The 25,989-nt window shown below is 42.6% G+C and overlaps 1 protein-coding gene across 7 annotated transcripts in view; it reads left to right on the forward strand.

Annotated features, from left to right (window-relative positions):
• TAB3 (TGF-beta activated kinase 1 (MAP3K7) binding protein 3) overlaps positions 1 to 25,426 on the forward strand; it is a 52,071-nt gene extending 26,645 nt beyond the window's left edge. For 5 of the 7 annotated variants that reach the window (XM_087721805.1, XM_087721803.1, XM_087721804.1 and 2 more), the window contains 4 exons: positions 18,207 to 18,300; positions 18,701 to 18,784; positions 20,668 to 20,806; positions 21,214 to 25,426. In XM_087721805.1, the coding sequence (XP_087577931.1) occupies positions 18,207 to 18,300; positions 18,701 to 18,784; positions 20,668 to 20,806; positions 21,214 to 21,346 (450 nt within the window). In that variant the 3' untranslated portion in view covers positions 21,347 to 25,426. Of the gene's footprint in view, positions 1 to 18,206; positions 18,301 to 18,700; positions 18,785 to 20,667 lie in introns of all 7 variants that reach the window. The other 2 variants (XM_087721807.1, XM_014057447.2) reach the window with 2 other exon arrangements.
• Positions 25,427 to 25,989: the final 563 nt, after the last annotated feature.

The following is a 25,989-nucleotide window of genomic DNA, read 5'->3' on the forward strand; positions in this document are numbered from 1 at the left end:
CAGTTCTGTGGGCATGGCTTGGTGGGCGTGGCTGGGGGGGTCATGTGACTGGGCGGTTTGCACGACGGAAGGAAGATAGTAACAGTAAAATTCAAAACTATAACAATTAATTGCACATTTATTCAAAATCCAATTTAAAAACCTTTTTAGTTAATGTTAATTCAACAAAATTGTTGAACATGATCCAGTGATACCAGGTTTTCAAAGTCTGATAGTCATTTATCAATTACCTTAGTGACTAGTAACTTAGTAAACTCAGTAAAATTTAGTAACTACTTCACTGTTCAGTAAATTCTTAATGTGATGGATGGGCTTGATGAAGTGATACCAGTTTCCCAATGTTTGGTTTTAAGTCACTTAGCAGGAGTCTTAAATCACCACATTCAGTAATCTGGAGTCGATTTCTTTGCTTGGAGAGAAGTTGGATGACTACACTGAAGCCACCAAACATGATGTTGGAAATTAAACAAGGAGCTTCTTAACCACTGTCCATAGTGCAGGATAGCGATCAGAAATTTCTTTCTGTAACCAAAACTCTTGGTACGATTTCTTAAACTTTGGCTTTAGCTCAATGTCATTTTGCAGCTCTATGAGTTGTTCCTCCACTACCCCATCTTCCGCAGTATCTGAAAATGGATTTATCACCCAATCTGGAATTTTTATCAAAAGAAGATCTTGATATCGCTCAGACATATCTTTATGCAGCATGTCCAAATGGTCACAAAAAACGTGAAGATCATCATCTTGTATCCCACCTTTCTCTTCTAGCTAAGACAAGTTCGGAAATTGGTATAGCTCACGACGGCCTATATTGCACTTGAATAGAGTTGAATAGAGTTGAAATAAACATAGAGATGACAGATTTGGCCTTAATAAGATTGACCTCAATTCCTTGCAACTGCAAATTCACTTCATTGAACTTTGCAAATAGTTCTGGTAAATAAGCAATGTCATGCCTGATCTCTTTGAGTTCACCACTGAGCAAAGCATTCTTGTCTTCAAAAAACTCCACAACAGTGTCAAAAAGATTGTAAAAGCGTCTCACACAGTTACCTTTTGATAGCCAAAGAACTTCTGTATGAAGCAGCGAACGATCAAAATCTTCATCATTGAAAAGATATTGAAAAAGTGACATGACCATTTTTGACAGTTATGACCAGTGTAGCATACCCATGGTTGTAAGATCAAAATTTGGATGCTTGGCAACTGACTCATACTGTATTTACGATGGTTGGAGTGTCCCGTTGTCATATGATCATCTTTTGCAACCTTTTTATAAGGCAAAGTCAATGAAGGAGCCAGATTCACTTAACAACATTAGTAACAAGTGCAGTGATTCATTTAACAAGTGGCAAGAAAGATAATAAAATAGGGCAAAATTAACTTAACAACTTTTCACTTAACAACAGAAATTTTGGGTTCAATTATAGTCGTAATCTGAGGATTACCTGTAGTCTGCAGCAGGAGGAAAAAGGCTTTTCAGAAGGCAAAGAGATAGCAGAGTTTGGAATGTAGGCAGGAAGAAAGCAAGTTTGTATCTTCCCTAGCAATTTGTGAAATACAGGTGGTCCTTATCTTACAACTATTAGTTTAGTGACAGTATGAAGTTACAATGGCACTGAAAGAAATGAGTTATGACTGTTTTTCACAATTATAACTGTTGCACCATTCCCATGCCCATGTGATGAAAATTCAGACCCTTGGCAACTTACTCATATTTATGATGGTTGCAGTGTCCCGGGGTCATGTTGGTCACTTTTGTTACCTTCTGACAAACAAAGTCAATAGGAAAGGAGGAAAAATGCCACTTTATAGCTAGTACAACTAATGATTAAAGATATTTCACTCATTACTGGGAATGAGATCAGGGCAATGACAATTCATTTTGGGGGGAAAAACACAAGGATGTAGTCAGGACATGATGTTAAACTGCACTGTAAGCTACTTTTGATAGGTATGTCAATGCTTGAGAACCATTTGTCTCAATTCCACAAACTATTCTGAACAAAACGTGCCTCCCTCTTTCAGCAGATCAGCCAGCCAGCTAATGCTATAAAATTATTACTAATTTAAAACACATTTTCTGGAGTATTTCCAGCAGTGGGCAAGATTAAGATTGTTTATTAATCCAGATGATTTTAAAAAGAATCTTATTAACAATACTAATACTATAGAAAAAAACATCTGTATCTATGCATCTATGAAGTAGTTGCACAATCACGCCCCAGCATGAAAGGATTACAATCCACAACCTCTTTTGTACACTGTTCAATCCTTATTTATATAAGAAAGTAGCTCAAGCGAAGTAGACACTCTTCTCCTTAGAATCACATTCCAAAATTTCAGCATCCCTTGCAATTTTTTATGGGGAGCAGCTCAGTTTCTCACAGCATGAGACCGGCCGAGGGTCTCCGTGTGCTCATGTTGGGTGGGCAGGACTTTCGGCTCTTGTGAAGCTGTTCACCCACGCGCCCATTCGTTAAATAACAGCAGGCCGTGGAGAAGGAAGGTGGCAAAACTGACGAGAAGCGGGGAAGATAACTCCATTGCTACGGTTAGGGGTTCACGACCACCCCCTCCCCGCAGCTGGAGGAGCAGTTTTAACCGCCAGTCTCGTGCGATGAAGAACCCAGCCCTTCCACCCGTTGAAAGCACGTGCAAGACCTGAGCCTTCCCAAAGGCATGCCATTGCCGGTTCCTGGTGAGGCGAGACTGAGCCGCCACCTCCGCGGGGAAGGACTCTTGCTTTCGGTCCCATTGCATTCCTTTCCACGCCTGCATGCTAGGCTAGACAAGTCGGGAGACAGTACAGCAGAACACCTGCAGCACTCCTCTGCCATCTCCCTTGCCTCTTAGCACCCCCCTGCTGTCCCCCCATGCCTCTTAGCACCCCCCTGCTGCCCCCCTTGCCTCTTAATGCCCCTAAGTCATCCCACTGCGGTACCACCCACTTTGGGAACCACTGCTGTAGATGATGGATCAGCGATTTATATCGAGACCATCTACTCGCCTTCCAAGCTGTGGTGGAAACTGTGGAAGCCGTGGAGAGGGAATGCCAGCTGGGAGCCAGGCGCAAACAGGCAGCTCCTGGGTGACCCTCACAACCAGACCTGATTGCAAGACAAAGCTGAGGGATTCACCTTTCCTAAGGAGATGCTGTTGGAACTACAGATGGGTGCAGGATCGGCCTCGACCCAGAGTGGAGGATGCCAAAGCAGATGCCAACCAGGCACTCCACCGCTTGGGGATTCCTGTCACCATCACACAGCCAGTTGTTGGCCGGCCTTCAGACCAATTTGCACAGCTTAACGTGAGTGGGATGACTCCTTGCCTTAGCACTGAGCCCCCCAGGTGGACCCTGGCCCAGCCAATGTTCACCTTCCCGGGATAAGACTCCATAGCGCCCTGAAGTGGAGATTCAGGCTCCTTCCATACAGCAAAGAGTGGGTCAGCCCACAACCTTGCCGCTGAAATGAGACCTACAGCAGCCCCCCTTCACCCTGGGGTGCAGACGGCCCAACACATGAGCTGGGGGGTCAACCTAGCCAGCCAATGAGCAGCCAGCAGCAGAGCTTTTGGGGAATTCTTACCCCCAGCCTGCTACTGGCAATTGGGTTTCCGCCAGCAAGTCAAATCCCACTAGAGTGGGCTTTCTACCCAGGCCAAAGATGGGTCCAGTATCAGTGGACACCTGCCCCCCTTCCATAGACTGCACCAATGCAGGCATCTGGGACATTCCAACCCCAAGCAGTCACCTCACAAGTGATACCGGTCCAACTGCAACCACAAGTGCCTACCAGAAGACCTCTAGGGCACCAAACCCAAACAAAGCAAGGTGGTCAACATGGGCACAGAGCATCAGAATGCTTGGCCCTGGCTCCAGTTCCACAAGTGCTCCCCCCAGCTATAAGTGGGACTAAGAGGACCCTGCGGAAACCACACAAAAAGAGTCATCTTGGCTACCAAACTGACGAGGTTCCTCTCCAGTCTGAGGAGGCAGACAGTGAAACCCCTCTAGGCTCAGAGGAGGAAAGTAACAGTGAAGATGACCCGATGGTAAGTGCAGCTATCCGTCCCTTTGCCATCAAAGTCAAGCTCACTGTGAGAAAGAAGCTTATGCAGTCTGTTGGGCACTACTCACCTGGAGACATTTCCTGGAGGGGAGGGGGGATGCCATTCGAGGTATGGACTGACCATAAAAACCTCGAAGCTCTAAAGATCTCCGGGATACTGTCTCTGAACCAAGTCCAATTGGCGCAATATTTCAGAACATTTAAATTTGAATTGAAACATCCCTGCAGGGAAAAACTTGCTGGTAGATGCCTTATCCAGAAAACTGCAGTTCAACAGTTGGAGGGAGGAGGTGTTCATGCCATAATTCCCCCCAACCAAATGGCATCACAAGTCACCACCTGTGGCCAGACCAGACGGCCGCCTAATCCCAGTCAGGACAAACTGACTGCCGCATTGAAAGCAGTGCTACCAATCGACCTCTGGCTCAATGACAACAAAGATGACTTGACGAGAGATGGGCAAGCCTGGAAAGGTTCCAAGCTATACGTTCCTGCCAGCTTGAAGCTAGACGTGCTATAGCGGAGCCATGATTCAAAGTTAGGGGGGCATTTTGGGTTCCTAAAAACGCTCCACCTCTCCAGACGTCAATTTTGGTGGTCTAAGATGAAAGCAGAAGTGGAAGACTACGTAAAAAGTTGTGCCACTTGCGCAGCCATGAAAATACGGCTAGCAAGCCCCCAGGACTACTGCAAACAGGTGGTCAGCCCCAGCCAACTATGGGAAGAGATTGCAATGGACTTCATAGCTCCCAGACAGCGGCGGGAATACAGTAATTTGGACAGTCATCAACTTACTTTCCAAGCAAGCACACTTTATTGCTTGCTGAGGCTTACCATCAGCGAAAAAGCTAGCAAAGATGTTTATCAAGCACTTTTACCGCCTACATGATGTGCCCCAGAGAATCATCTCTAACTGCAGAATCCAATTCACTGCCAAGGTCTGGAGGGAGTTCCTGAGGTCCATTGGATCCACGCAGGGACTCAGCTCAGATGGAGCAGTGGAACGGCGCAGTGGAACGTACAAGTGCAATGGTAGAACAATACATCCATGTGGATTACCAACAGGACAATTGATCGGACTTACTACCATTTGCTGAGGTGGCGTATAGCAACGCTGTCTGCAGTAGCAGTGGATTAACTCCTTTTCAAGTTACTAGTGGCAGGGAATTTGTTCCCATGCCTGAGCTGCCCAGATAGCCTCCCCCCTTGATATCTTTGAATGAATGGATGGAAACTTTTAAAACGGGGTGGAAGAATACAAAAAAAGCTCTGGCACATGCAGTAGAAGAATACAATAAATAAGCTGATAAGCACCGCTCACTCCAACCCCCCTTCCGTGTGGGAGATAAAGTTTTCCTGTCTACCAAATATATACGGTTAAGGATGCCTAGCAAGAAATTAGGGCCAAAGTTTCTAGGTCCCTTTCCAATAGTCAAATTAATTAACTCAGTAATGGTTTGGTTCAGTCTGCCTAGAATCCTAGGGAAAATACACCCAGTTTTTCATTGTAGCTTGCTGAAACCTGTTATTGGGTCTAATTTAAGACCAGAGACCCAACCACCCCCTCCTGTAGCAATACAGGGAGAACCTCACTATGAAGTGAAAAAAATTCTAGACTTGCATAGAGGTCATTTGCAATATTTAGTGCTTTGTCTGAAGTTACATGGGTTAAAAGTTAGAATGTAAAAGCTGACAAGTTAGTGGGAGGAGCCAACATCGCAACGTTACATCGTGCGGACTCGACAGTCCGAGTCCACCGATGACACTTTTGCCCCTGGATGGTTTGGAAGGACCTAAACCGTCCCGAAGAGACGGTGACTGGGAAGACAAGACCTTGCTGGTCGCAGGGACACCGCAAAATTCCTGATCGACCCAAGGGAAGTGCTTCCAACTGGCAGCAAACAAGCAGCCCCCAGGCTGACATAGTCAGAGACTGCTTCGGAAAGAAAGAAGTGAAAGTGTTCCATCTGGTGAGGTTCTTTTTTTCTTTTACTTTTAGAAGATTGCCCTAAGAAACTTTTTTTTAAGCTAAATTAGTCCTTTAAGTAAGAACAAAGCAGTGAATTTAATCCCTATTGGACTGCCTTAGAAAGTTTTTTGCTTTTGCTTGTAACAATGTTTTGTGGATTGAAGTGATTGTAACGTTTCCTGTTTCTCCGCTTGAGATGAATGGACTGATCTTTTTTCCTCCATTTCTTTTTACTACTTTAATTTTTTTGGCTTAAACTAAAACTTTTTTTATTTTAATAAACTTTTCCTTTTACTTGTTATAAAATTATATTAAAGATACTTAAGGAAAAAGTATTAAAAATAGTTGAATCTGCCACTTGGAAGCCTAAGTCTGAAGGATTTTTTGTTGAAACAATGTATCCTTTGTTCATTCCTATTTGACTACACTGACTTTGCAACAGAAGGGTTTGGAACTTATTTTTTAAACCTGATAAAAATTCAAGGACACAAACAGTGTACTGCTGGTGCTTGTGGAAAATATTTTGGCAAAAATATTTTGGCTGGACTTCAAAACATCTTAGAAGGACTTGAGAGATTTGATAAGAAAATGGACAGACTGCGGGGTATCACAGAAAAAGATGATGGGGTTGGAGCCCCAGAAATTAAAGAAGCGAATGAAAATACAGAAAACAAAGATAAGGCATTAGATGAACTTATTAATGGAGTAAATGTGAATGAAGGCGGAAAGAAGGGAAGCTGGAAAAGTGAGTTTGATAATTTGGTGCTTCATTCCAAATTCCAAGATGCAGGAGAAAAAGAAAGAGCGAAAAAGATGGAATTAATAAGACAAATTTATCCAGAAATAAGTTTGACAACCAAAGTTAAGCTTACGTTAATAACAATTCAAGGGCAATGAAACTACATGAGATATCTTTTAAGCTGCAAAGTGCGGAGAGAAGCCTTAACCCTGGAAAGGTCCTGAAAAGAGAATTGACACAACAGCTGACGAGAGAGAAAAGACCATTTTGTTACTGGAAAGACACTGGTTCATAATGCTAGTTGATGAAAAAAAGTTAGCTAATTATTGATGATTAATAAGCAGAGATTTTAATACTTTGTTGTCTGTTCTAGATTATCATTGAATGTTTATTCGTTAACATATAATTTACTATGATACCAATAGTGATACGATAACCATAATTAGGATAAATAACTGGGCCATAAATTGTAATTTGGGATCTGGCGAAAAAAATGTGCAAATCTTACAAATTTTTGTTTAGATCTTGTTATGAAGATATAAATAATTTGAGTCAGAAGAGAGGAAATGTGATACAAATAAGGAAGTGCTAATGTCATGGCCCCTTCACGTAATAAATAAGAAAGAAACCACTCGACTCCATTTTGCAGAATTAAGTGTACTTTTACTGGTTATAAATAATGAGAAGCTAAGCGAAGCTGGATCTGAGCAAAAGAGCGCAAAAGCAATAGATATCAATAAATGATTCATTCCCTCCCCATTGGTACCCCAGTCCATAGTCCAATCGTATATCACCACAGCCATCAGGTGAGAGACATCTTCAAAAATCATCATCAGGTTGGAATGCTGGACAGTTGGCCCTGGCGGGAAACTCCTCTCCATCCACATGCGCAAATGAATGGTGTGAACAATCCCCATTTAACAGTCCTCCTGTACAGATTACTTCCCCACCCAATTACCATGCCCTCCCTCCCTGTTTCATGGCAGCCAAAAACAAGCAGCAAAGCAGAGGCTGACATCCGGCCCTTCTCCAGAAAAAGGACGATCAGTCATGCAGAAACGAAAGAACACAGACAAACAGACAAACAACATAACACAGAAGAAAAGGGGCCGGGGGAAAGATAAGAGAAATCATTCGAGGTCAAGGCTTGTCTGGGTAGGTAGAGTAGAATTTACGTATACGACGAGGAGCCCGCACATGGGACTTATCGACCCATTCAGCATGAGACGGAGGAAAATGCTTCCAAGCCACAAGATATTGAACACGGTTTCTAATCTTCCTGGAGTCTAAAATTTCCTTAATCTCAAAATGCTGTTCACCCTCAATCAGGAGCAGGGCGGGAGGAGCTGCCAAAGGACCCCGCAACGGAGAAGTGCGTTCTGGCTTCAAGAGATTGACATGAAATACCGGGTAAACACGGTTGAGATATTTAGGTAGTTCTAGACGAACGGACACAGGGTTGATAACCTTGACAACCGGGAATGGACCCACATACTTCGGGCCTAATTTCTTAGACTTTTGAGAAGTTTGGAGAAATTTGGTGGATAAATATGCATGATCACCAACTTTATATTTCCATGCCTTCGCCCTCTTCTTATCCACCTGCTACTTATGTGCCTGATGTGCCACATCCAGTGCTCGGTAAGCCAAGGGCCACATTTCTCGGAGCTGGTCACTCCATTCGGAAAGGGACTGCACCTGCGGTTTTTCCCGAGGTATTTCGGGGATAGGCACAAAATCATGTCCGTACACCAGTTTGAAAGGTGTAAACCCCCTGCTGTTCTTCTGTGTTATGTTGTGTACCGAGTTATTATACGCCACCTCAGCATGAGGCAATAATTCCACCCAATTATCCTGCTGGTAGTTGATGAAACAACGGAGATACTGCTCCAGTACAGAATTAGTCCTCTCACAAGCCCCATTAGTTTGGTAGTAGACGGAGTCGACGGGTGGTAGACGGAGCTTAAGCCCTGAGCGGAGCCAATCAACTTTAGAAACTCCTTCCGAAACAAGGAGGTAAATTGGACCCCCCAATCTGAGATGATGCAGTCAGGTACCCCATGCAGACGATAGATATGGGTGATGAAAAACTTAGCTAAGGATTTAGCGGAAGGGATTTTGGAACAAGGAACAAAATGAACCTGCTTGGAGAACAAGTCGGTAACCACCCAAATCACCATAATTCCTTGACTTTCAGGTAAATCAACAATGAAATCCATAGAGATCTCCTTCCATGGGGCTTCAGGACGGGCCACCGCCTGGAGCAATCTCTGAGACTTCCCTGGTGGACGTTTTGCCGCAGCACAAGTGGGGCAACTAACCACATAAGACTCAATGTCTTTTTTCAATGAGGGCCACCCAAATTGCCTCTTGACGAGATGCAGGGTTTTCACAAAACCAAAATGTCCGGCCATGTGAGAGTCATGAGCACGTTGAAGGAGCATGGCTCTAATAGTTGCAGGAACATATAATTTAGCACCAATCCAAGCCAGGCCATCCTTCACGGTGCATTCATCTGTATGTTGGCAGAACCACTCATCAATTTCAAGAGCTTCCTTGAGCTTTGCAACGAGGTCCTGTGTGACTTCCAAATTGGAAGTGGTCTGGCTTCTTGTGACAACAGGAACGGCAAGACTTCTTGTTGGCATGACAGGTTGGACAACACTCAGCTTTGAACTGTTATATTGTGGAAGTCTGGACAAAGCATCAGCCATAAAATTCTTCCCTCCTGGGATATATTTCAAAGTGAAATTGAATCTATTGAAATGTTGTGCCCATCTCATTTGTTTAGGGGATAGTTTCTTGTTTTTTTTAATGCATCTAAGTTTTTGTGATCAGTCTCGACCTCAAAAGGGTGTCAGGTCCTCAAGGCCCACCAGACAGCAAAAGCTTCCTTTTCCCAAATAGCCCATCGTCTCTCAGTCTCTGTTAGCTTTCGAGAGGCGTAAGCACAGGGTTGCAACTTTACGTCTGCATTCGCCTGAAGTAGCACTGCCCCTACTGCCACATCACTAGCATCTGCTTGGACCACAAAAGATAAATCCATATCCGGGTGTTTTAGGACTGGTTCAGCTGCAAACAGGCGTTTTAATTTCTCGAACGCAGCCTGGCATTCCATAGTCCAGTTCAAGGGCTTACCTGGTTTGGGTTTCGCCCCCACCCTTAGATTTCAGGAGGTTTGTAATTGGCAAAGCGATCTTGTCAAAAGAAGGAATAAATTGATGATAGAAATTAGCAAAATCTAAGAATATTTGCAATTGCTTACGTGTGCAGGGGGCCGCCCATTCGGTGACTGCTTTGACCTTTGCTGGGTCCATTTCTGTCCCTTCGTGGGAGATGCGATACCCCAGATAGTCCACCTTCTCCTGATGAAATTCACATTTGGATAATTTAGCATACAGTTCTGCTGCACGAAGCTTTTCGAATACTGTGCGAACAAGTTTCACGTGTTCTTCATGTGTTTCTGTGTAAATAAGGATATCGTCTCGATAGACCATCACACCTTTGTAAATGTGGTCATGTAAAACCTCAATCAATTGCATGAAAACAGCTGGCGCCCCCTGTAGTCCAAACGGCATAACTTGAAATTGGAAACAACCAAGAGAGCAATTAAACACAGTTTTCCACTCATCCCCTTCCTTAATTCTGGCCCAGTAGTATGCCTCTTATAGATCTAATTTTGTGGAAATGTTCCCTTTATCTAGTTCGGCTAGCATGTCCTTCATCAGTGGTAAATGGTAGACATTTTGGACACAAACTCCATTCAGGTTTTTAAAGTTTACACAGAGCCTGAAGGAACCATCTTTCTTTTCTCCGAACAAGACCAGAGCAGCCACTCGGGGTCTAGCTGGTTGAATGAACCTCCTTTCCAAATTTTTGTCAATGAATTTTCTCAATTTGTCCATTTTCCTAGGGGTCATTGAGTAAATTTGGGGCTTAGGAAGTTTTACTCCAGGTAGAATGTCAATGCTGCAATCGGTGGGTCTGTGTGATGGCAACTTATCTGAAGATCTTTCACTGAAAACATCTTTCAGGTCCCAGTATTCTTTTGGGATTTTTTCCTCCCCCTCAATTTTTTCCTGCCCTCTGGCTGCTAGGTTGGGGTGTGACTTATTTGGTATTGGGACCCCTTCTTCCCTCTCAGGGGGTGTAGCAGACCAGATGCGCAACCAACTTTCCTCCAATTTATACATGGGTGCCATTTACGCAGCCAGGGCAATCCCAATATAAGGGGTCAGTCCATCCCTGGAGCTACAATAAAACTTATTGCTTCTTGGTGGGTTCCCATCCACATCTCAATAGGTTCAGTAACAAAATGAGCAGGGCTCCCTCCCGCAATAGAGCCATCCAATTGGCAAAATGCAATTGGGATTTTCAAAGTTTTTAGTTTCAATCCCAATTTCTCTATTATTTCCAGGCTTATAATGCAGTGTCTACACCGGAATCTAAAAGAGCTAGAATTTTCTCCCGTGCGCCAGAAGAGGGCACTCTAAGCTCAACTGGGATAGTCATGGGCCCGAATGGGAACTTACCCAGCATTCTGCATCATCAGAATCACTTTCTTCCGAAGAGCTGGGGGTTTCGTCTCCTCATTCTACAAAGTTGAACCACTGAGAAGGATCCTCCCCTTTTAAGGCCGTTTCTTTCTTTCTGCTGGGAGGTTTCTCCAGTCTCTTCTCTTCCCAAGGGGGTGGGGTATTTTGGCTCATCTTGACCCGGCAATTCATGGCACGATGCCCCTCCTTCCCACAGCAGAAGCACACCGGAGGTTTGGGTTTGCTTGCAAATCCACCCTTCCCCCCTTTCAGAACTCTTGGGGGGGTTGGCAGCGGGGGGTTCTTCGCCCTCATCTTCCCCTTTGTAATTCAGCCTGGCTAGATCAATTTCTACATCAGCGGCTGCTTCATACCAGGGTTGTAATCTATGGGGGGCTCTTCTGTTCACACAATGCTGGTAAATCTCTTTGTTTAACCCATCAGCGAAATGGTCTAGAAATGCTTCTTCAGACCACCCCCTCATGTAAGATGACAGCTCCTGAAATTCTTGTACATACTCAGCTACTGGCCGTTTCTCCTGCTTAAGAGTTGTAAATTTAATCCTGGCTCTTCTGTCTGTGAGGGGATCATCAAAATGTTTCCTCAAAATGGCCATAAACCCATTAAAGTCTCTCAAAAGTGAGGAGTCGGCATTGTGCAATCCCACCATCCAATCTGCTGCTTTTTTCTCCAAAGCCATCAATATAATTCTTACTTTAGCTTCATCAGAACCCAGTTCATGGCCATACATCTGCATATAATTCCACACTTGAATAAGAAATAGGCCAAGCTCTTGGTTCTCCCCCATATTTTACACTTAAAGGACGAACTTTAGCCATCTGGCGTCTGCGAGGGCCCCGCCTCTTGGAATGTCTCGAGCCGCGGTGATTGGGGTTGGCGCTGGGTCATCTTGTACAACTCCCCCTTTGGCCCCCCCAGCCTCTCTCAAATCAGGCAAGGTATACCTTCTCTCTGTCTCTGCCTCAATTCCTCTCTCTCCCGAGTCCGGCGTCTCTCCCACGCCCCTTTGAGAAGTTTCATGGCTTGGGACATCATAAGATTTTCCTCCTTAGGATCTCGCCAATCAGATGTTGGTTTTCTGGGTCTCCTCACAGTAATCCTAGTCAACGGTTCTTCAGGGTCCTCTTTCTGTCCCACTCCCCAAATCCATCTGGGTTGAAGAGATTGTTATCTCTACCTGCAGGTCAGCCAACAGCTCCATCACCGAAGGGCCTGCGGCCGCTCCCATATCTTCCTCTTGATCACTGCCCTGGTGGGACATTTTTAAGCATTGGATGCACCCCTCCTCGGAAGGTGTCAGCTCCGGGATGGGAGCGAGGTGAGATCCAGCTTAATGTCATGGCCCATTCACTTAATAACCAAGAAAAAAACCACTCGACTCCATTTTGCAGAATTAAGTGTACTTTTACTGGTTATAAATGATGAGAAGCTTAGCGAAGCTGGATCTGAGCAAAAGAGCGTGAAAGCAATAGATATCAATACATGATTCATTCCCCTTCACTTGGTACCCCAGTCCATAGTCCAGTCGTATATCACCACAGCTGTCAGGTGGGAGACATCTTCAAAAATCATCATCAGTTGGAATGCTGGACAGTTGGCCTTGGCGGGAAACTCCCCTCCATCCACATGCGCAAATGAATGGTGTGAACAATCCCCATTTAACAGTCCTCCTGTACAGATTACTTCCCCACCCAATTACCATGCCCTCCCTCCCCGTTTCATGGCAGCCGAAAACAAGCAGCAAAGCAGAGGCTGACAGCTAATGTATACTTTTGGTGATTATTAAGTAGAAATGTTAACATCTCCTAAATTGTTTTAGATTTTTAATGTTTATTTTGTTAACACGTAATTAACTAATTTGGGACTGAGGGAAAAGACCTATAAATCTTATTAATAAATCTTTGTTTAAAGATGGTTATAAAGGTATAATCTTGTGTGGGCCTGTGGAGAGGAGAGGTGAGATAAACAGTAAATAATCTTTAGTCAACTACAATAATAACAAAGAAATGTTAATGGATAATATTTAATGATACGTACAGGTCTGTTATGGTGGGGGGGAAATGCTTAGATATCTTACTTAACTGAATTGGTTTCAGAATATGTCATAAAGGTGTAATGTTATTGGAGGTTTATTGAAACTGCAAATGGATGCCAGTAGGTGGTTGTGTCTTTAAATACAAATGATTCTAGATTAAAACATATTTAAATAATTGTAATTAAATAGCAATAGCAATAGCAGTAGACTTATATACCGCTTCATAGGCCTTTCAGGCCTCTCTAAGCGGTTTACAGAGAGTCAGCATATTGCCCCCAACAATCTGGGTCCTCATTTTACCCACCTCGGAAGGATGGAAGGCTGAGTCAACCCTGAGCCGGTGAGATTTGAACCGCTGACCTGCTGATCTAGCAGTAGCCTCCAGTGCTGCATTTAACCACTGCGCCACCTTGGCTCTTAAATGAGAATTGTGGTACAGGGATAGTAAAATACATTTTTTTTTTAATTTAAAATGTACAATTCAATTTGAATGAAGTATATGTAAGGATTGTGGAAGAAACGCACGAAATGTATTTGTAACCAATCAATACGCTTTCTACAAGATGTAACAAAAGATGATTCTTTTTTTGTGTTTTTGTTTAATTAAAACAATAACAAATTTTCAAAAAAAAAAGCTGACAAGTTAGTGAAACAATTCCATAATACATTTCCCCATAAGCAAAAGGGTCCCCCTGGGGCGGGGGAGTTAGTAAGTAAATGTTAACCCCCTGCATTATTCTCTTTTCTTCTGAGGAGAGGCTGCCTATTAGGCCTGCAAGACATCTTTTCTTTTTGGACTTCAGGCCTGCCCCACTTTCTATTCATTTTCTATTGTGGGAAAATGGGAGGAGGGATTATATAGAGTTGGGTGATATGTAGCTATGTAGCCATAATAACATTCTTTCTAGAAAGCAAAAGGTCATCCTTTATCTCTGTACCTAGCCAGAACTGGATGGGAGGAAGCTGCCAGTATGGCAGTGGAAGATTGGACCATGTGATGAACTTGTGGGTGTAAGGGCAGGATCTTGAACTTTCAACTGGGGTGGAAAACCTGGAAGCTTTCAGATTCGGGTTTTCCCAGATGTGCCAACATGGCTCTCTTAATAAATTGGAATTTTGAGGAATCCTTTGCCTCAGACTCTGATTTACGTTTGGATGCTATTTGGAACCCTGACAGCAGACTGGATTTCCTCAAGGGCCAGATCAGCATTGTAGTTCTCTGCAGACTGGCCCGGGTGTGGGGGTAGAAGGAGAGGCTGAGACACACACTTCCTGCAATACCCTGCTGGCCAAAATGTAGCATAGGGCCCCTGTGCCCTGTTTTTAGCTTGGACTGCCTCCTATATCACTTTACCAGCCCAACTGGGGCACACAGGCCTACCATTTCTGAGGGCACATGAGGAGATTTGAGCACCCTGTGGGCCAGATACGGCCCGCGGGCCTTCAGTTTGACACCCATTCTCTAATGACACTGATTCCCATTCATGATATCATTGGCATGGATTGTTATAAAATCAGGATAATTTGATCTAGCAGTTTAAATCTTAGTTTAAAATACTGAGGGAATACAGGTACTATGTTTTCCCAAAAATATGACCTACCCTGAAAACAAGCCCTAGCCTGAATTTTTTTGGGTGGATCTAATTTAAGACCTCAAAAATAAGCCCTAGTGAAGTGGGTAGATTTGTAGATTTGTAGATTTATTGAACATTTATAGGCCGCCCTTTTCCCTGGGGGGACTCAGGGCGGCTTACAACAATGGGGGAAGGGAGTGCAAGACAAGACATAAAAGAAAAACGTGAGTAAAAAAAATTAACCATAAAACACAACATTCACTCAACATTCGGGCGGGGTGAGAGTAAATCCTATCCCCAGGCCTGACGGGATAGCCAGATCTTGAGCGTGGCCAGCACAGGAGGCAGCCCTTCAGGGTGAGCGTGGCCAGCACAGGAGGCAGCCCTTCCCTTCCCTAGTCACCTCATGGAGGCTCGGTTTCTTAATCGTGGCCCTGTGAATCAGCTGACCCAGGGAGGGCCGGGAGCTGCCTCTCATTCTGTCTCTCTGGGTGCCTGGAGGTGTTTTCAATGCACTCTTTCTAGCCCAGCCCTGCCTGCAGCACCGGGCAACCTTGCAGCCAAGGGCCCCTCTCTTCTGCTGCTCATCTTGTGGCTCTGGAGAAGGTGGTGACCATAATTTGCGCTCTGCTGGGCCTAGAGCTCAGGTTTTGCTCATGCTATGACATGGCAGAAAGCCATGTGGCACATCAGAATAGGCTGCCCCCACTGCTGGGTCTGTTGCACCTGCCTCACCCTCCTGGCTCCACTGCTCTCAGTAGCCCTGCTGGGCTGCTTCTTCCTGTGTGGCAACTCGGTCCAGATCTCTAGAGCACCACCCCTGTCACTGGCCTGCCAGGGCCCCCTTCAGCAGCAGTTGCGCTGCCCTGTGTGAGCTCTGCGGTGGGACAGAGGAGGGAGGATGAGTTCGCCCCTTCCTCCTTTGCATCCCACAACCCCATCTTCTCTGACCGCTGAGTCCCCAGTCTGCCCCCCTCTTGCTGGAACAAGATATGGAACTCGATGTTACCTGCTGAGGCCCCTGAGTGCAATGCTCTGCTGCAGCTTCAGAGCAAACTTCCACCTTCCCTCTGCAGGATTGCAAGGCTAGAGGCTTCAGAGGGAGCATTTTTGGGATGTGTATCTGTACAGGGTTCCCCAAGGAAAGGACGATCGGCAGGAAAATGGAGGGGTGGAATTTTCCTGCTGATCATCCTTTCCTTGGGAAGCCCTGTACAGACGCACATCCCAAAAATGCTCCCTCCACGCATCTTTGACACAAGGAAAGGACGATCAGCAGGAAATTGGGGAGGAAGGGTGGCCTGTGGGGAGTTCTGGGAGTTGAAATCCACAAGTCTTAAAGTGGCCAAATGGCTGCCCATGCTGCTGCTGGCCTCATATGGGCTCTTTGCACTCCTGGCAGCGCTGCTCTCAGCCATCCTGCTGGGCTGCTCCTGCCGGGTGCAGGATGAGTTGTCCCAGATCGAAAACCTCTGGAGTGCTACTGACCTGCCAGGGCCCCTTCATGAGCCGGCACCAGTGGAGTCATGCCATTTGTACTACCTTTGGGCTGCTGAGCACTGACCTGCATGCCTACTAAGCTACACTGAGCCTGTCGCTCTTTGGGTCCTGGTGGGCGCTGAAACTCTCTTGCCAGCTCTGTGTGGTGTAGCTCCAGCAGGAGGTAGTGGGAGTGCTGGGAAGCAGCTGTGGCTTGGTGGGGGCTAGGCAGAAGGTGAGGTGGCTGCACAGCCACCACAGGCGAGCCAGACGCCGAAGGCAGCTAGGAGCAGCCCCAGGTCTGCCTCCCACAGCCAGCAAGAGAGCTGCACCACCCGCCAGGGCCCAAAGAGGCCCTACAGCAACAAATAGGTGTGTAGGCTGGCGCTCAGCAGCCCAAAGGTGGCAGCAAGTGTGGTGGCATAGGCAGCATGGTTCCATCGGTGGCTGCTTATGAAGAGGCCCTGGTAGGCTGGTGGTATTCTAAAGGCTTTCAATCTGGGATGGCTCACCCCATGCCAGGCAGGAGCAGCCCAGCAGGCTGGCCAAGAGCAGCGCTGCCGGGAGGGCAAAGAGCCCCACGAGGTCAGCAGCAGCATGGGCAGCTGCAGACAATCCACCATGGCCAAGAAATGTCCCAGCAGTAGCTCGGCCAGCAGGCAGGGCAGGTGGGGGTTGGGGTATACCAAGAGCTTGGCCAATTGCAGCCTGGGGCCAGCAGACAGTGTGATGGAGTGGGTGGGGCCAGCAGTAGCTGCTCTCCCACTCCCGTCGGCCCCCTGCTCGCCACCTCCTGCACATCAAAAAAATAAGACCTCCTCAAAAATAATCTGTTCAAAGTTATGGTGGCACTGAATGAGTAATACTTATGACTGGTCCTCAAAATTCTGGCCATTGCAGAATCCACACAGCCACATCATGTTTGGGTTCACACTTTAGGACCATTGCAGCCTCCCCTGATTGTCATTTGCACCATTCCCTGTCAGCCTCTCACAAGCAAAGTGAATGGGCAAGCTGGAAGGGAAAGTTGCAAGTTACTCCAATAAGTTATTCCCATTGCTTTTTCTCCCAAGGAGCCTCCTAGAGAGCACCTCCCCCAAATCATTCTGCTTGAACTGTGTAGCAATCATCCACAATCCTGCTGACCTGCCTACAGTCCCCCATTATCCATAGCACTTCCCCATGATCCCCAATGGACCTCTGCCAATCTGCTCATGCTCCAAAGAGCCTGCCACTAACAACCTATTTGCACCACCCATAGCCCAGGCTGGCTTCCCTGCCCATGTGGACTTGGGGTTGTACCACATTGCTTAGCAAAGGAAATTCAAGACCCAGTTGCTATTTTAACCTGAGGACTGTCTATAGGTATTAATAAGATGGAAAGAATGCATACAGTTTAACATATAAATTGATAGACAAAATGTTGAAAATAGTGATTTTCAATTTGATAAAGAGACTATTAATTAATCTGTCCTTTCCAGTTTCTGGCTCTTGGAATTCTTTACTTCTACATTGAGCATTGATTTTTGTTTTTTGATGTGGAGACAAAAGCTGTATTTCCAAAGGACATACATTCTTTTATTAGGTAAGGAGGAACTGTAGACTATACTTTTAACTCATCTTTTTTGTAATTTATGAATGCACCTCTAATAAAGGTAAGGGATGGAAAGGTGGGGAGAATTTTAAAAAATTATGAATGGGCTTCTGGTTGGCTGAAGTTATGTGTTAGTTAAATGAATGTGCCACCTTTCTTACTTTCTATTCTTGATTCTCTCTGCTAGCCCGAGGAGATGACAAGATTGAGAAGCATGAATAGGCAGCTCCAGATAAATGTAGACTGTACTCTGAAAGAAATTGACCTCCTTCAGTCTAGAGGTAGCTGTTTTCAATGATTTTCTGTATCTGAAATGCATTGATTTGGAGCTTTATGTAAAAATATAAGAGGTTTGATTAATATTATTGTCTTTTCCTGTCATAGTCATAGAAAGAAAAATCATCTGATCTATTTTCTTTTTACTAGATGTGTAGTTTTGATACTTTAGTTAAAACGTATTTGGAAATACTGATTCTGTATCATTTAAGTGACAAAATTTGCAAGCATTCTTTATTATATATGGGCAGTTTCCAAAATAATAAGGCTATGTGACTTTAAGACACTGTGGTTTGCTTCATTTCAGTATCGTTTCATGTCAAAAGCACACTTCACCAGTAACTTCTTTTATCTTTTAACATATGTCCTGTTCAAAATACATTATTTTCTGCTTTTTATTAATAGGAAACTTTGACCTGAAAGCCATGAATAATTTTTATGATAATATAGAGCCTGGTCCTGTTGTGCCGCCAAAGCCATATAAAAAAGGTGAGTCACTACACAAATCTTTAAGATGTACCATATTTTTTGGAGTATAAAACTCACTCACTCCCCCCAAAAAAGGGGGTGAAAATCTGAGTGCGTCTTATACTCTGAATGTAGCTCCACTTCCCCCCCTGTCCCCCACCCTTCGGACATTTTTGGCCTCTGTGCATTGCATTTTCGGGCCGTTCCAGGTGGCGGAAATCCTCATTTCCACTCGGATTTTGATTATGAGCAGCACAGATCTTTTTATCCATTTAAAACAAACCCTACGAGCATTTAACTGGAGTGGGTGGGATGGGTGGGGGATGATTTTCATGGGGGCAGAAGAGAGACTTGGCACCAAAGTTATAGAAATAGTAATTTACGGAAGTATAAATATTATTGCCATGTGGCAATATTGTACAAATTTGATTTTCCATGCATTATTTTGTGTAGTATTTTCAAAATCTTTAATTAGGGTACAATATAGTACCGGGATGGTGAACCTATGGCACACGTGCCACAGCTTTCCCTGCCTCCCCCCAGAGGCCCTCCGGAGGCTTCAGGAACTGAATTCCGATTTGCTCATAGGGTTGGTTTAAGCCCTCCGGAGGCTTCAGGGATCTTCAGGAGGCTTCCCTGAAGCCTCTGGAGGACTAAAAAGGACCCTACAAGCAAACTGGGGGGGGGAGGGTGGGGGAGGCTGTTTTCGCCCTCCCCAGGGTCCTATAAAGCCTCTGGAGACTGGGGAGGATTAAAAAAGCATGCAAAAATGGGGGGAGCGCCTCTCATGCGCGCATGTTACATTATGGGTGTGGCATGCCCACGCATAACCCCTCTGAGCTCCCTTCCCTTATGGCAGTGTTTTTCAACCTTTTTTGTGCAAAGGCACACTTTTTTCATGAAAAAAATCACGAGGCACACCACCATTAGAAAATGTTAAAAAAATTTAACTCTGTGCCTATATTGACTATATATAAAGTGACGTCCCTGCGTGCGCTACCTCCCGGTGGTCCCCGCATTTTTAAAGTAAACGCGGGGCCGCAGGGACTTAATAGAGGCATCTCTCTGTCCCGAAAGCAACTTTCAGGACACAGAGATATCCCGAGGCAAAAACACCCGGCGGGTGTTTTTCCCACGGCACACCTTACACTATGTCACGGCACACTAGTGTGCCGCGGCACAGTGGTTGAAAAACACTGCCTTATGGCACGTGAGCCAAAAATGTTTCACCATCGCTGATACAGGAAATACTTTGTTAGACTGTAAAAATAAATGTTTAATCAAAATTAGCGTAAAGACATGGTAATTAATATAATTCAGTAACATTTCAGAGTAATGTTCTGGATCATTCTTGATAGGTAAATAACTATGCTCCCAATAGTATTAGTGGCTAAAGTAAGAATGTGTCATACCCACGTTAATAAAGTGCTCGAACGCAACACATTATTACTTAGAAATAATTCTAGTATGGGATATTAAAATACATCTTAGTAATTTTCTTTTGTTAAGAATGAGTTAGAAATTCAGTCTAGTAGATCTCATATTATCTACCTCAAAATGACAAAATTTGGCAGAAAAGAATATACATAATTCACATAACTTACTATATTTTTACTGGGGACCAAAATCATGTGGACAACATAATTTATTTTCAGAATATTGCACTTGGTATGTGGTTAAGTGTTATATTGGAGTCCCATATTCTAGTTCACCTTCTGGTATAGAAAATTCGGACCAGTCACTCCCTCTCTATCAACAACAATTATTGTAGAGAAAACAAACAGACCTTACAGTGTGCTTATGCATGAATACCAAATAAAATATTAATACTAATGTTATTATTGACCTATAATGCTTATATATTTAAAAGTATTGTGTTTTATAAGAAAAATGATTCTTTGTAGACCATCAAAATAGTTCCAAGCCAGTTCTGCGATCACAGCCAAGAGATGAGGACTTTGAAGGAGCTCCATGGAATTGTGACAGCTGTACTTTCTTGAATCACCCAGCGCTGAATCGTTGTGAGCAATGTGAAATGCCGCGGTATGCCTGAATTTATCAAAGTCTACTTTGCATTAAGATGGGCTTTGAGATCTCAGCCATAGATGAAATTTTGAGGGATCTTTTAGTTCTCCACCAGGTCAATTTTTGAGAGAAAAATCTCCTTTTCATTTATGCTGCACTAAAGATTAGTTTATGGAAACATACTCTTATCCCATGGTGGTAAGAAAGTCGGAAATGATATTCTGAATCCAAGATGGATTTTCTTTGAAGTATGTATGCAGGGAAACAAGTGATTATTGTTGTTCTAGCCCCCATAATTACATTTGCTTGTTAGTAGTGTGTGCGTGTATGTATGTGTGTATGTGTGTGTGTGTGTATATACATACATACATACACATACATACATACATGCATACACATATACGTTGAACGATTACTTTGTGAAGTGTTACAGATATGCAGACAAACTGTGAAGAACCAGAGCTGATCTGGCCAGAGCAAGCTGGAAAACAAGAGCTCCCTATGTTTCCAGATTGTAAACTACTGAAAAAGGGAGAATCAAAGAACAGAAAAGGATAATCTGAAATGCTGCTTTTTTCAGGGTAAATTAAGTCTACACAATTCTGTTTTTATATTGTGAATCATGGTGAAGAGGGAAAAGTACTGTACAATCTTATTTATAGGGTACAACCAGAAGTGATTTTACAGTCCCTTTTGCTTGTACAGCACTCACCAAATCATGCAAACACTGGTAGTTAAATAATTATACCATATTACACAGGAAAAATAGTGCTGCATGCTTTCATTAGACCCTTGTGTTTTAAAGCTAAAAATTAAAAGTATACGTTTATTAATTACTGGTATTTTCCCTTGAAACTGATTGACAGTGGATCGGACATGTACCAAATGCAGAACTGTTCCAAATTCTTTTTGGAAAACTTGAGTTCAGCCATTGATAGTATAAGAAATGTTTGCACACTCTTTCTTAGGCCTTTCAGCTTCCACTTATGTGAAGAATTCATGATGTTTACAGCACAGAAGGTACTTTGTACCCCCATTCTGATTTCGCTGTAAACCACTCATCAATATGAACTCTCCAATAAAGTTTATTTGCACATTGTCAGTCAACTAACTTGTATTAATTAGTATGAGTGGTGGTTTTTGAAATGTTGCACATTGCATTTTGGTGTGATCCTTAGTCAGTTAAAGGGTATTGAAAATCCAGAAATTGAATTGTACTAGTACCTGTATGAATATGCTAATCATGAATAGGATGTGAATGCTTCAGGATACTGAAATAAAGCAGTCTTCTGAGTTTGAAGTTGAGTCAAAAATAAAATTGCTTATGAATAAACAGAATTCCTTTTCACACTGATGAATCACTAGGGCAGTGAATTTTACTTCTTACACATTCATTACTCTAGATTTTGCAGGGATTGCAAAATGGAGAATCATATTTTACTTGTGCATATCATGCTCTTATCTTGGTATTATATATGATATAATTTCTGTTCAAATTGAAATGTATTGAATGCAATAGATGTTCGTCCATAAAATTCTTACAGAAGCTATATGGAATCAAGCTTGATTCAATCAGTCAGTCAAATAGAACAATTACATTAGTGGTCATACTTAAGATTTTTTTAGTTGACTTTTACACTATAACAAATATGATTCTTGAGAGGTTAAAAGGGAACTTTTAAGAATTCTGTATCCCTACTTAAGAGTAAAATTATGAAATTCTTTTCTTTTACCTAGAGAAAAAAATTAAGATGTGAAGATGCAAAGACTTTCATGTAAAGTATTCTTTTTTAAATTATCTATTAAATCACATTAGTATTGCTCCTTAGTATTGGTCATAACTTCATGATTTTTTAAAACAACCATCTGTTTGGCACTTAGTCAACTACTATAGGGAAGGGAATTGTACTCATTAAGTATGGAACATAAATAGCATTTTGGAGATAAACAGGATTTTAGTTGGCAAGGAGATACTGTACTTACAGGTATTGTATGAAAGTTAGGCTGGGTTTATCTTAAGGGATTTTGTTTTCTGGATTTGGAAAGCATCATTAAAATACGTAGGAATGTAAGGTTTATGTCATAAGGAGGGAGTTCTTTGGAATGCCATTCTGGGTGAATTCAGTACATCTGCATAATGCCCAGGCTAGATTGTAGAACTAATATTAGTTCCACTATTAAATATTAGTTCATTGATTTATTCATACTTTCACTACTGAAGTAGAAGTCAAAACACAGTTTGTAGTCTGGAAGGTAATAGTGTAGTTTCAGTGTACAAGGAATCCTTTTACTGGCTTACTTGTAAATGTCCTTTCACACTGTAATATAGATGATAGCAATGAAATTAATTTTAATATGTAAGTTCATGTAAATTTATTCATGTCTATGTGGAAAGCGGAATGGGACTGTTTGTCTCCTACTCTTTCTTCTCCTTGGCTGTTTCTCCTCAGACGATTTTCCCCTGACTTATTTCCTCGGCTGACAGGCCTCTACCCATACTCCACCGCCCTGTGTCCTAGTCTGACACCCCTGCTGTCAGGGTTCCAAAGCATTCAAAATTAAATCAGAGTCCAAGGCAAAGGATTCCTCAAAGTTCCAATTTATTAAGAGACATGTTGGCACATCTGGGAAAACCCGAATCTGAAAGCTTCGCAGTTTTCCCCGCCCAGTTGAAAGTTCATGATCTTGCCCCCACACCCACAGGTCCATCACATGGTCCAATCTTCCACTGCCATGCTGGCAGTTCCACCCATCCAGTTCCGGTCAGGTGCAGAGGTGCAGAGACAAAGGATGACCTTGGCTTTCTAGAAAGGAATTTTATTTTGGCTACATAGCATTTAACTCTGTACAATCCCTCCTCCCAATTTCCCACAATAGAAAAGGCATATTAGAATAATAGAAAGTGTGGCAGGCCAAAGATCCAAAAGGCATATGGCTGCAGGCCTGACAGAGGGAAGGAGAGGAGTGGGGGGGGGGGGGAAGAGAGAAAGAGGGAGGAAGACATTGTGGCAGATTCTTTTACTCCTCTCTCCTTCTCTCCTTTTGCTGGATTTCTATTAATAGTCCTAAAGAATTCCTTCCTCCACCCCCTCTAGCCAATTGGTTGGGGGCTAACTGTCTCGGGGGTGGAACACCCAGGATGAACCCTCTTTCTGCAAATGCATCCTGTTGAACATGGTAGGACGCATGGACCAGTGGAGTATGGATGGTGGAGTATGGGTAGAGGCCTGTCAACCAAAGAAGTAGGTCAGGGGAAAATCACCTGAGGAGAAACAGCCGAGGAGAAGAAAGAAGGGGACGAAAAGTCCTAGACCCATGGAAGTTACCAAGAAATAAGTGAATTCAATCAAAATGGATTTAGGTTATGCCAAAATAATTGCTGATTGTCTAAAAGGTTTCATTAATGTCTGGACTCCTTATTTTTAATACACAAAAGCACTGTAATGCATATAAATTCAGAATGTGTGTGTCTGAGTGGTGGGATTCTAAGGCCATCATGAATTTTTAAAATGCACTACTTTTTAATAATAACTTATTTGCCCTTGCCAATAGGTCTTGGATGAATCTGTTTACTAGAAAATTCAAGAATCCTTCTAATTCTCCAAAACCTTTTCTTTATACATGCCTCTTTTGTATTTAATATTATTATATATCCTTTCACATATGCAAAGATGTCCCAATTTTAATTGATAAAATAGTTTAGAGCAAGCCAAAATTAAATCCTGTACTTGATTATTTGATGATACTATCAAGCTAGCATGTTTGTGTAGGAAGAGAGGAAAGAAAAGAGATACTGTTTTGTAAAATCTGATGGAGATGTGTTTTTCTCTGTGATATGTATTTTTCCTTATGGCAGATGTGTGAAGCAAATATATTTTTTAAAGAGCTGGTCTCAGTCATATTATTAAGCCATGCTTTCTCTCAGTTATTGAATGTTTCAGTTCTGTACACTTCTTATTTCCCATCCTTTTTTATTGTAAATTTCTTTAAAAACTCTCGGATTTTACAGACTTGGAAATTAGGACAAAATATTTTAGTTTTCTTAAAGAGTACATGAAAAAAATTAAATATTCGGTTATGACTTTGTATTATTGAATTTACAAGCGTCTCTTGAGAAAACGTGTAGTGTGGTCTAAACATAAAATAAATTCACAATATAGCCTGGAATAGAAAGATAGGCTGTCAGTCAACCGAAGTTTGAAAACATGCAGAGAAATAAATGCTTATTATAGTTAACATTGTGTCCATGTGTTATATTTGTTTTTACAAGTAACCTTTAAAGCTTATCACCTGTGCAAGAAAGGGAATCCTTAATTGGTTGATTAGTTGAATTAATCTAATAGCTTAATTTTTTTTTAAGTTTTTTAAAAATATGTTCTTTAAAGCCTGTATATTTCACCTATATCTTCTGCTCTGTTGATATCCTGTTAACTTTGTTCAGTATAAAACAAAACCATGCTCTTTCTAATTGTAAATAGGGTGTTTTTCCTATCATACGGATTTGTGTATGCTGTGAATGAAAACTATTATTGCAAGATAAAATGTATAAGGCATTAAGAGGCTGTGCATGCATGATTTTCCAAATAACATATACTGAGCGTTGCAATTGCCTAAACCCAATAAACTAAGAAAATGTAACATTCTGTTTTGGTTTTATATGTAGCAAGAACTTGCAGTTTCTTTTAAATCTTTCATCTTAAAATAGAATATCCTTATAGGTGTATTGCATGTTTTTTTCAAATATAGATTGTTTTCTTTGATCTCTTTATTGAACTTATTGTCAGCCTTTCTTGCATGTTAAGCCACAAATGGTGGTGCTGTGCAATATAAAATTAGAATTTTCTACTTTATTATCTTCATTTTTTATACATCTCATCAGACCTGCTTTGATTTTCAGTTGTTCAAAAGATATCTATAATATTTTTACATTTTTTTCCAGCAAGAATTTATATGGTTAGACAAAGGACAGTTTGCTTTTATGTAGTCACTTAAACAGGTATGGAACTTTATTTGGCCAAGACAATCCATTCAATATTACTTCAAAAAGGTAGGTGATTTTAAGGGGAATTAATGATATCACTTTAATTTAACAATCCCTGATTAAGCCTCATTGCTGTTTTCCCCTGCCTGCAGATAGGAAGCCACTATTTACAGAAAGAATTTTTTTTTATAGAAGACAGGAACAAATCAACTGGAAAGAA

Source organism: Thamnophis sirtalis, unplaced genomic scaffold (genome assembly GCF_051295495.1).
Source record: "Thamnophis sirtalis isolate CommonGarterSnake01/CBP01778 unplaced genomic scaffold, rThaSir2_p1.2 scaffold_8, whole genome shotgun sequence".
In the NCBI taxonomy this organism is placed as follows: domain Eukaryota; kingdom Metazoa; phylum Chordata; class Lepidosauria; order Squamata; family Natricidae; genus Thamnophis; species Thamnophis sirtalis.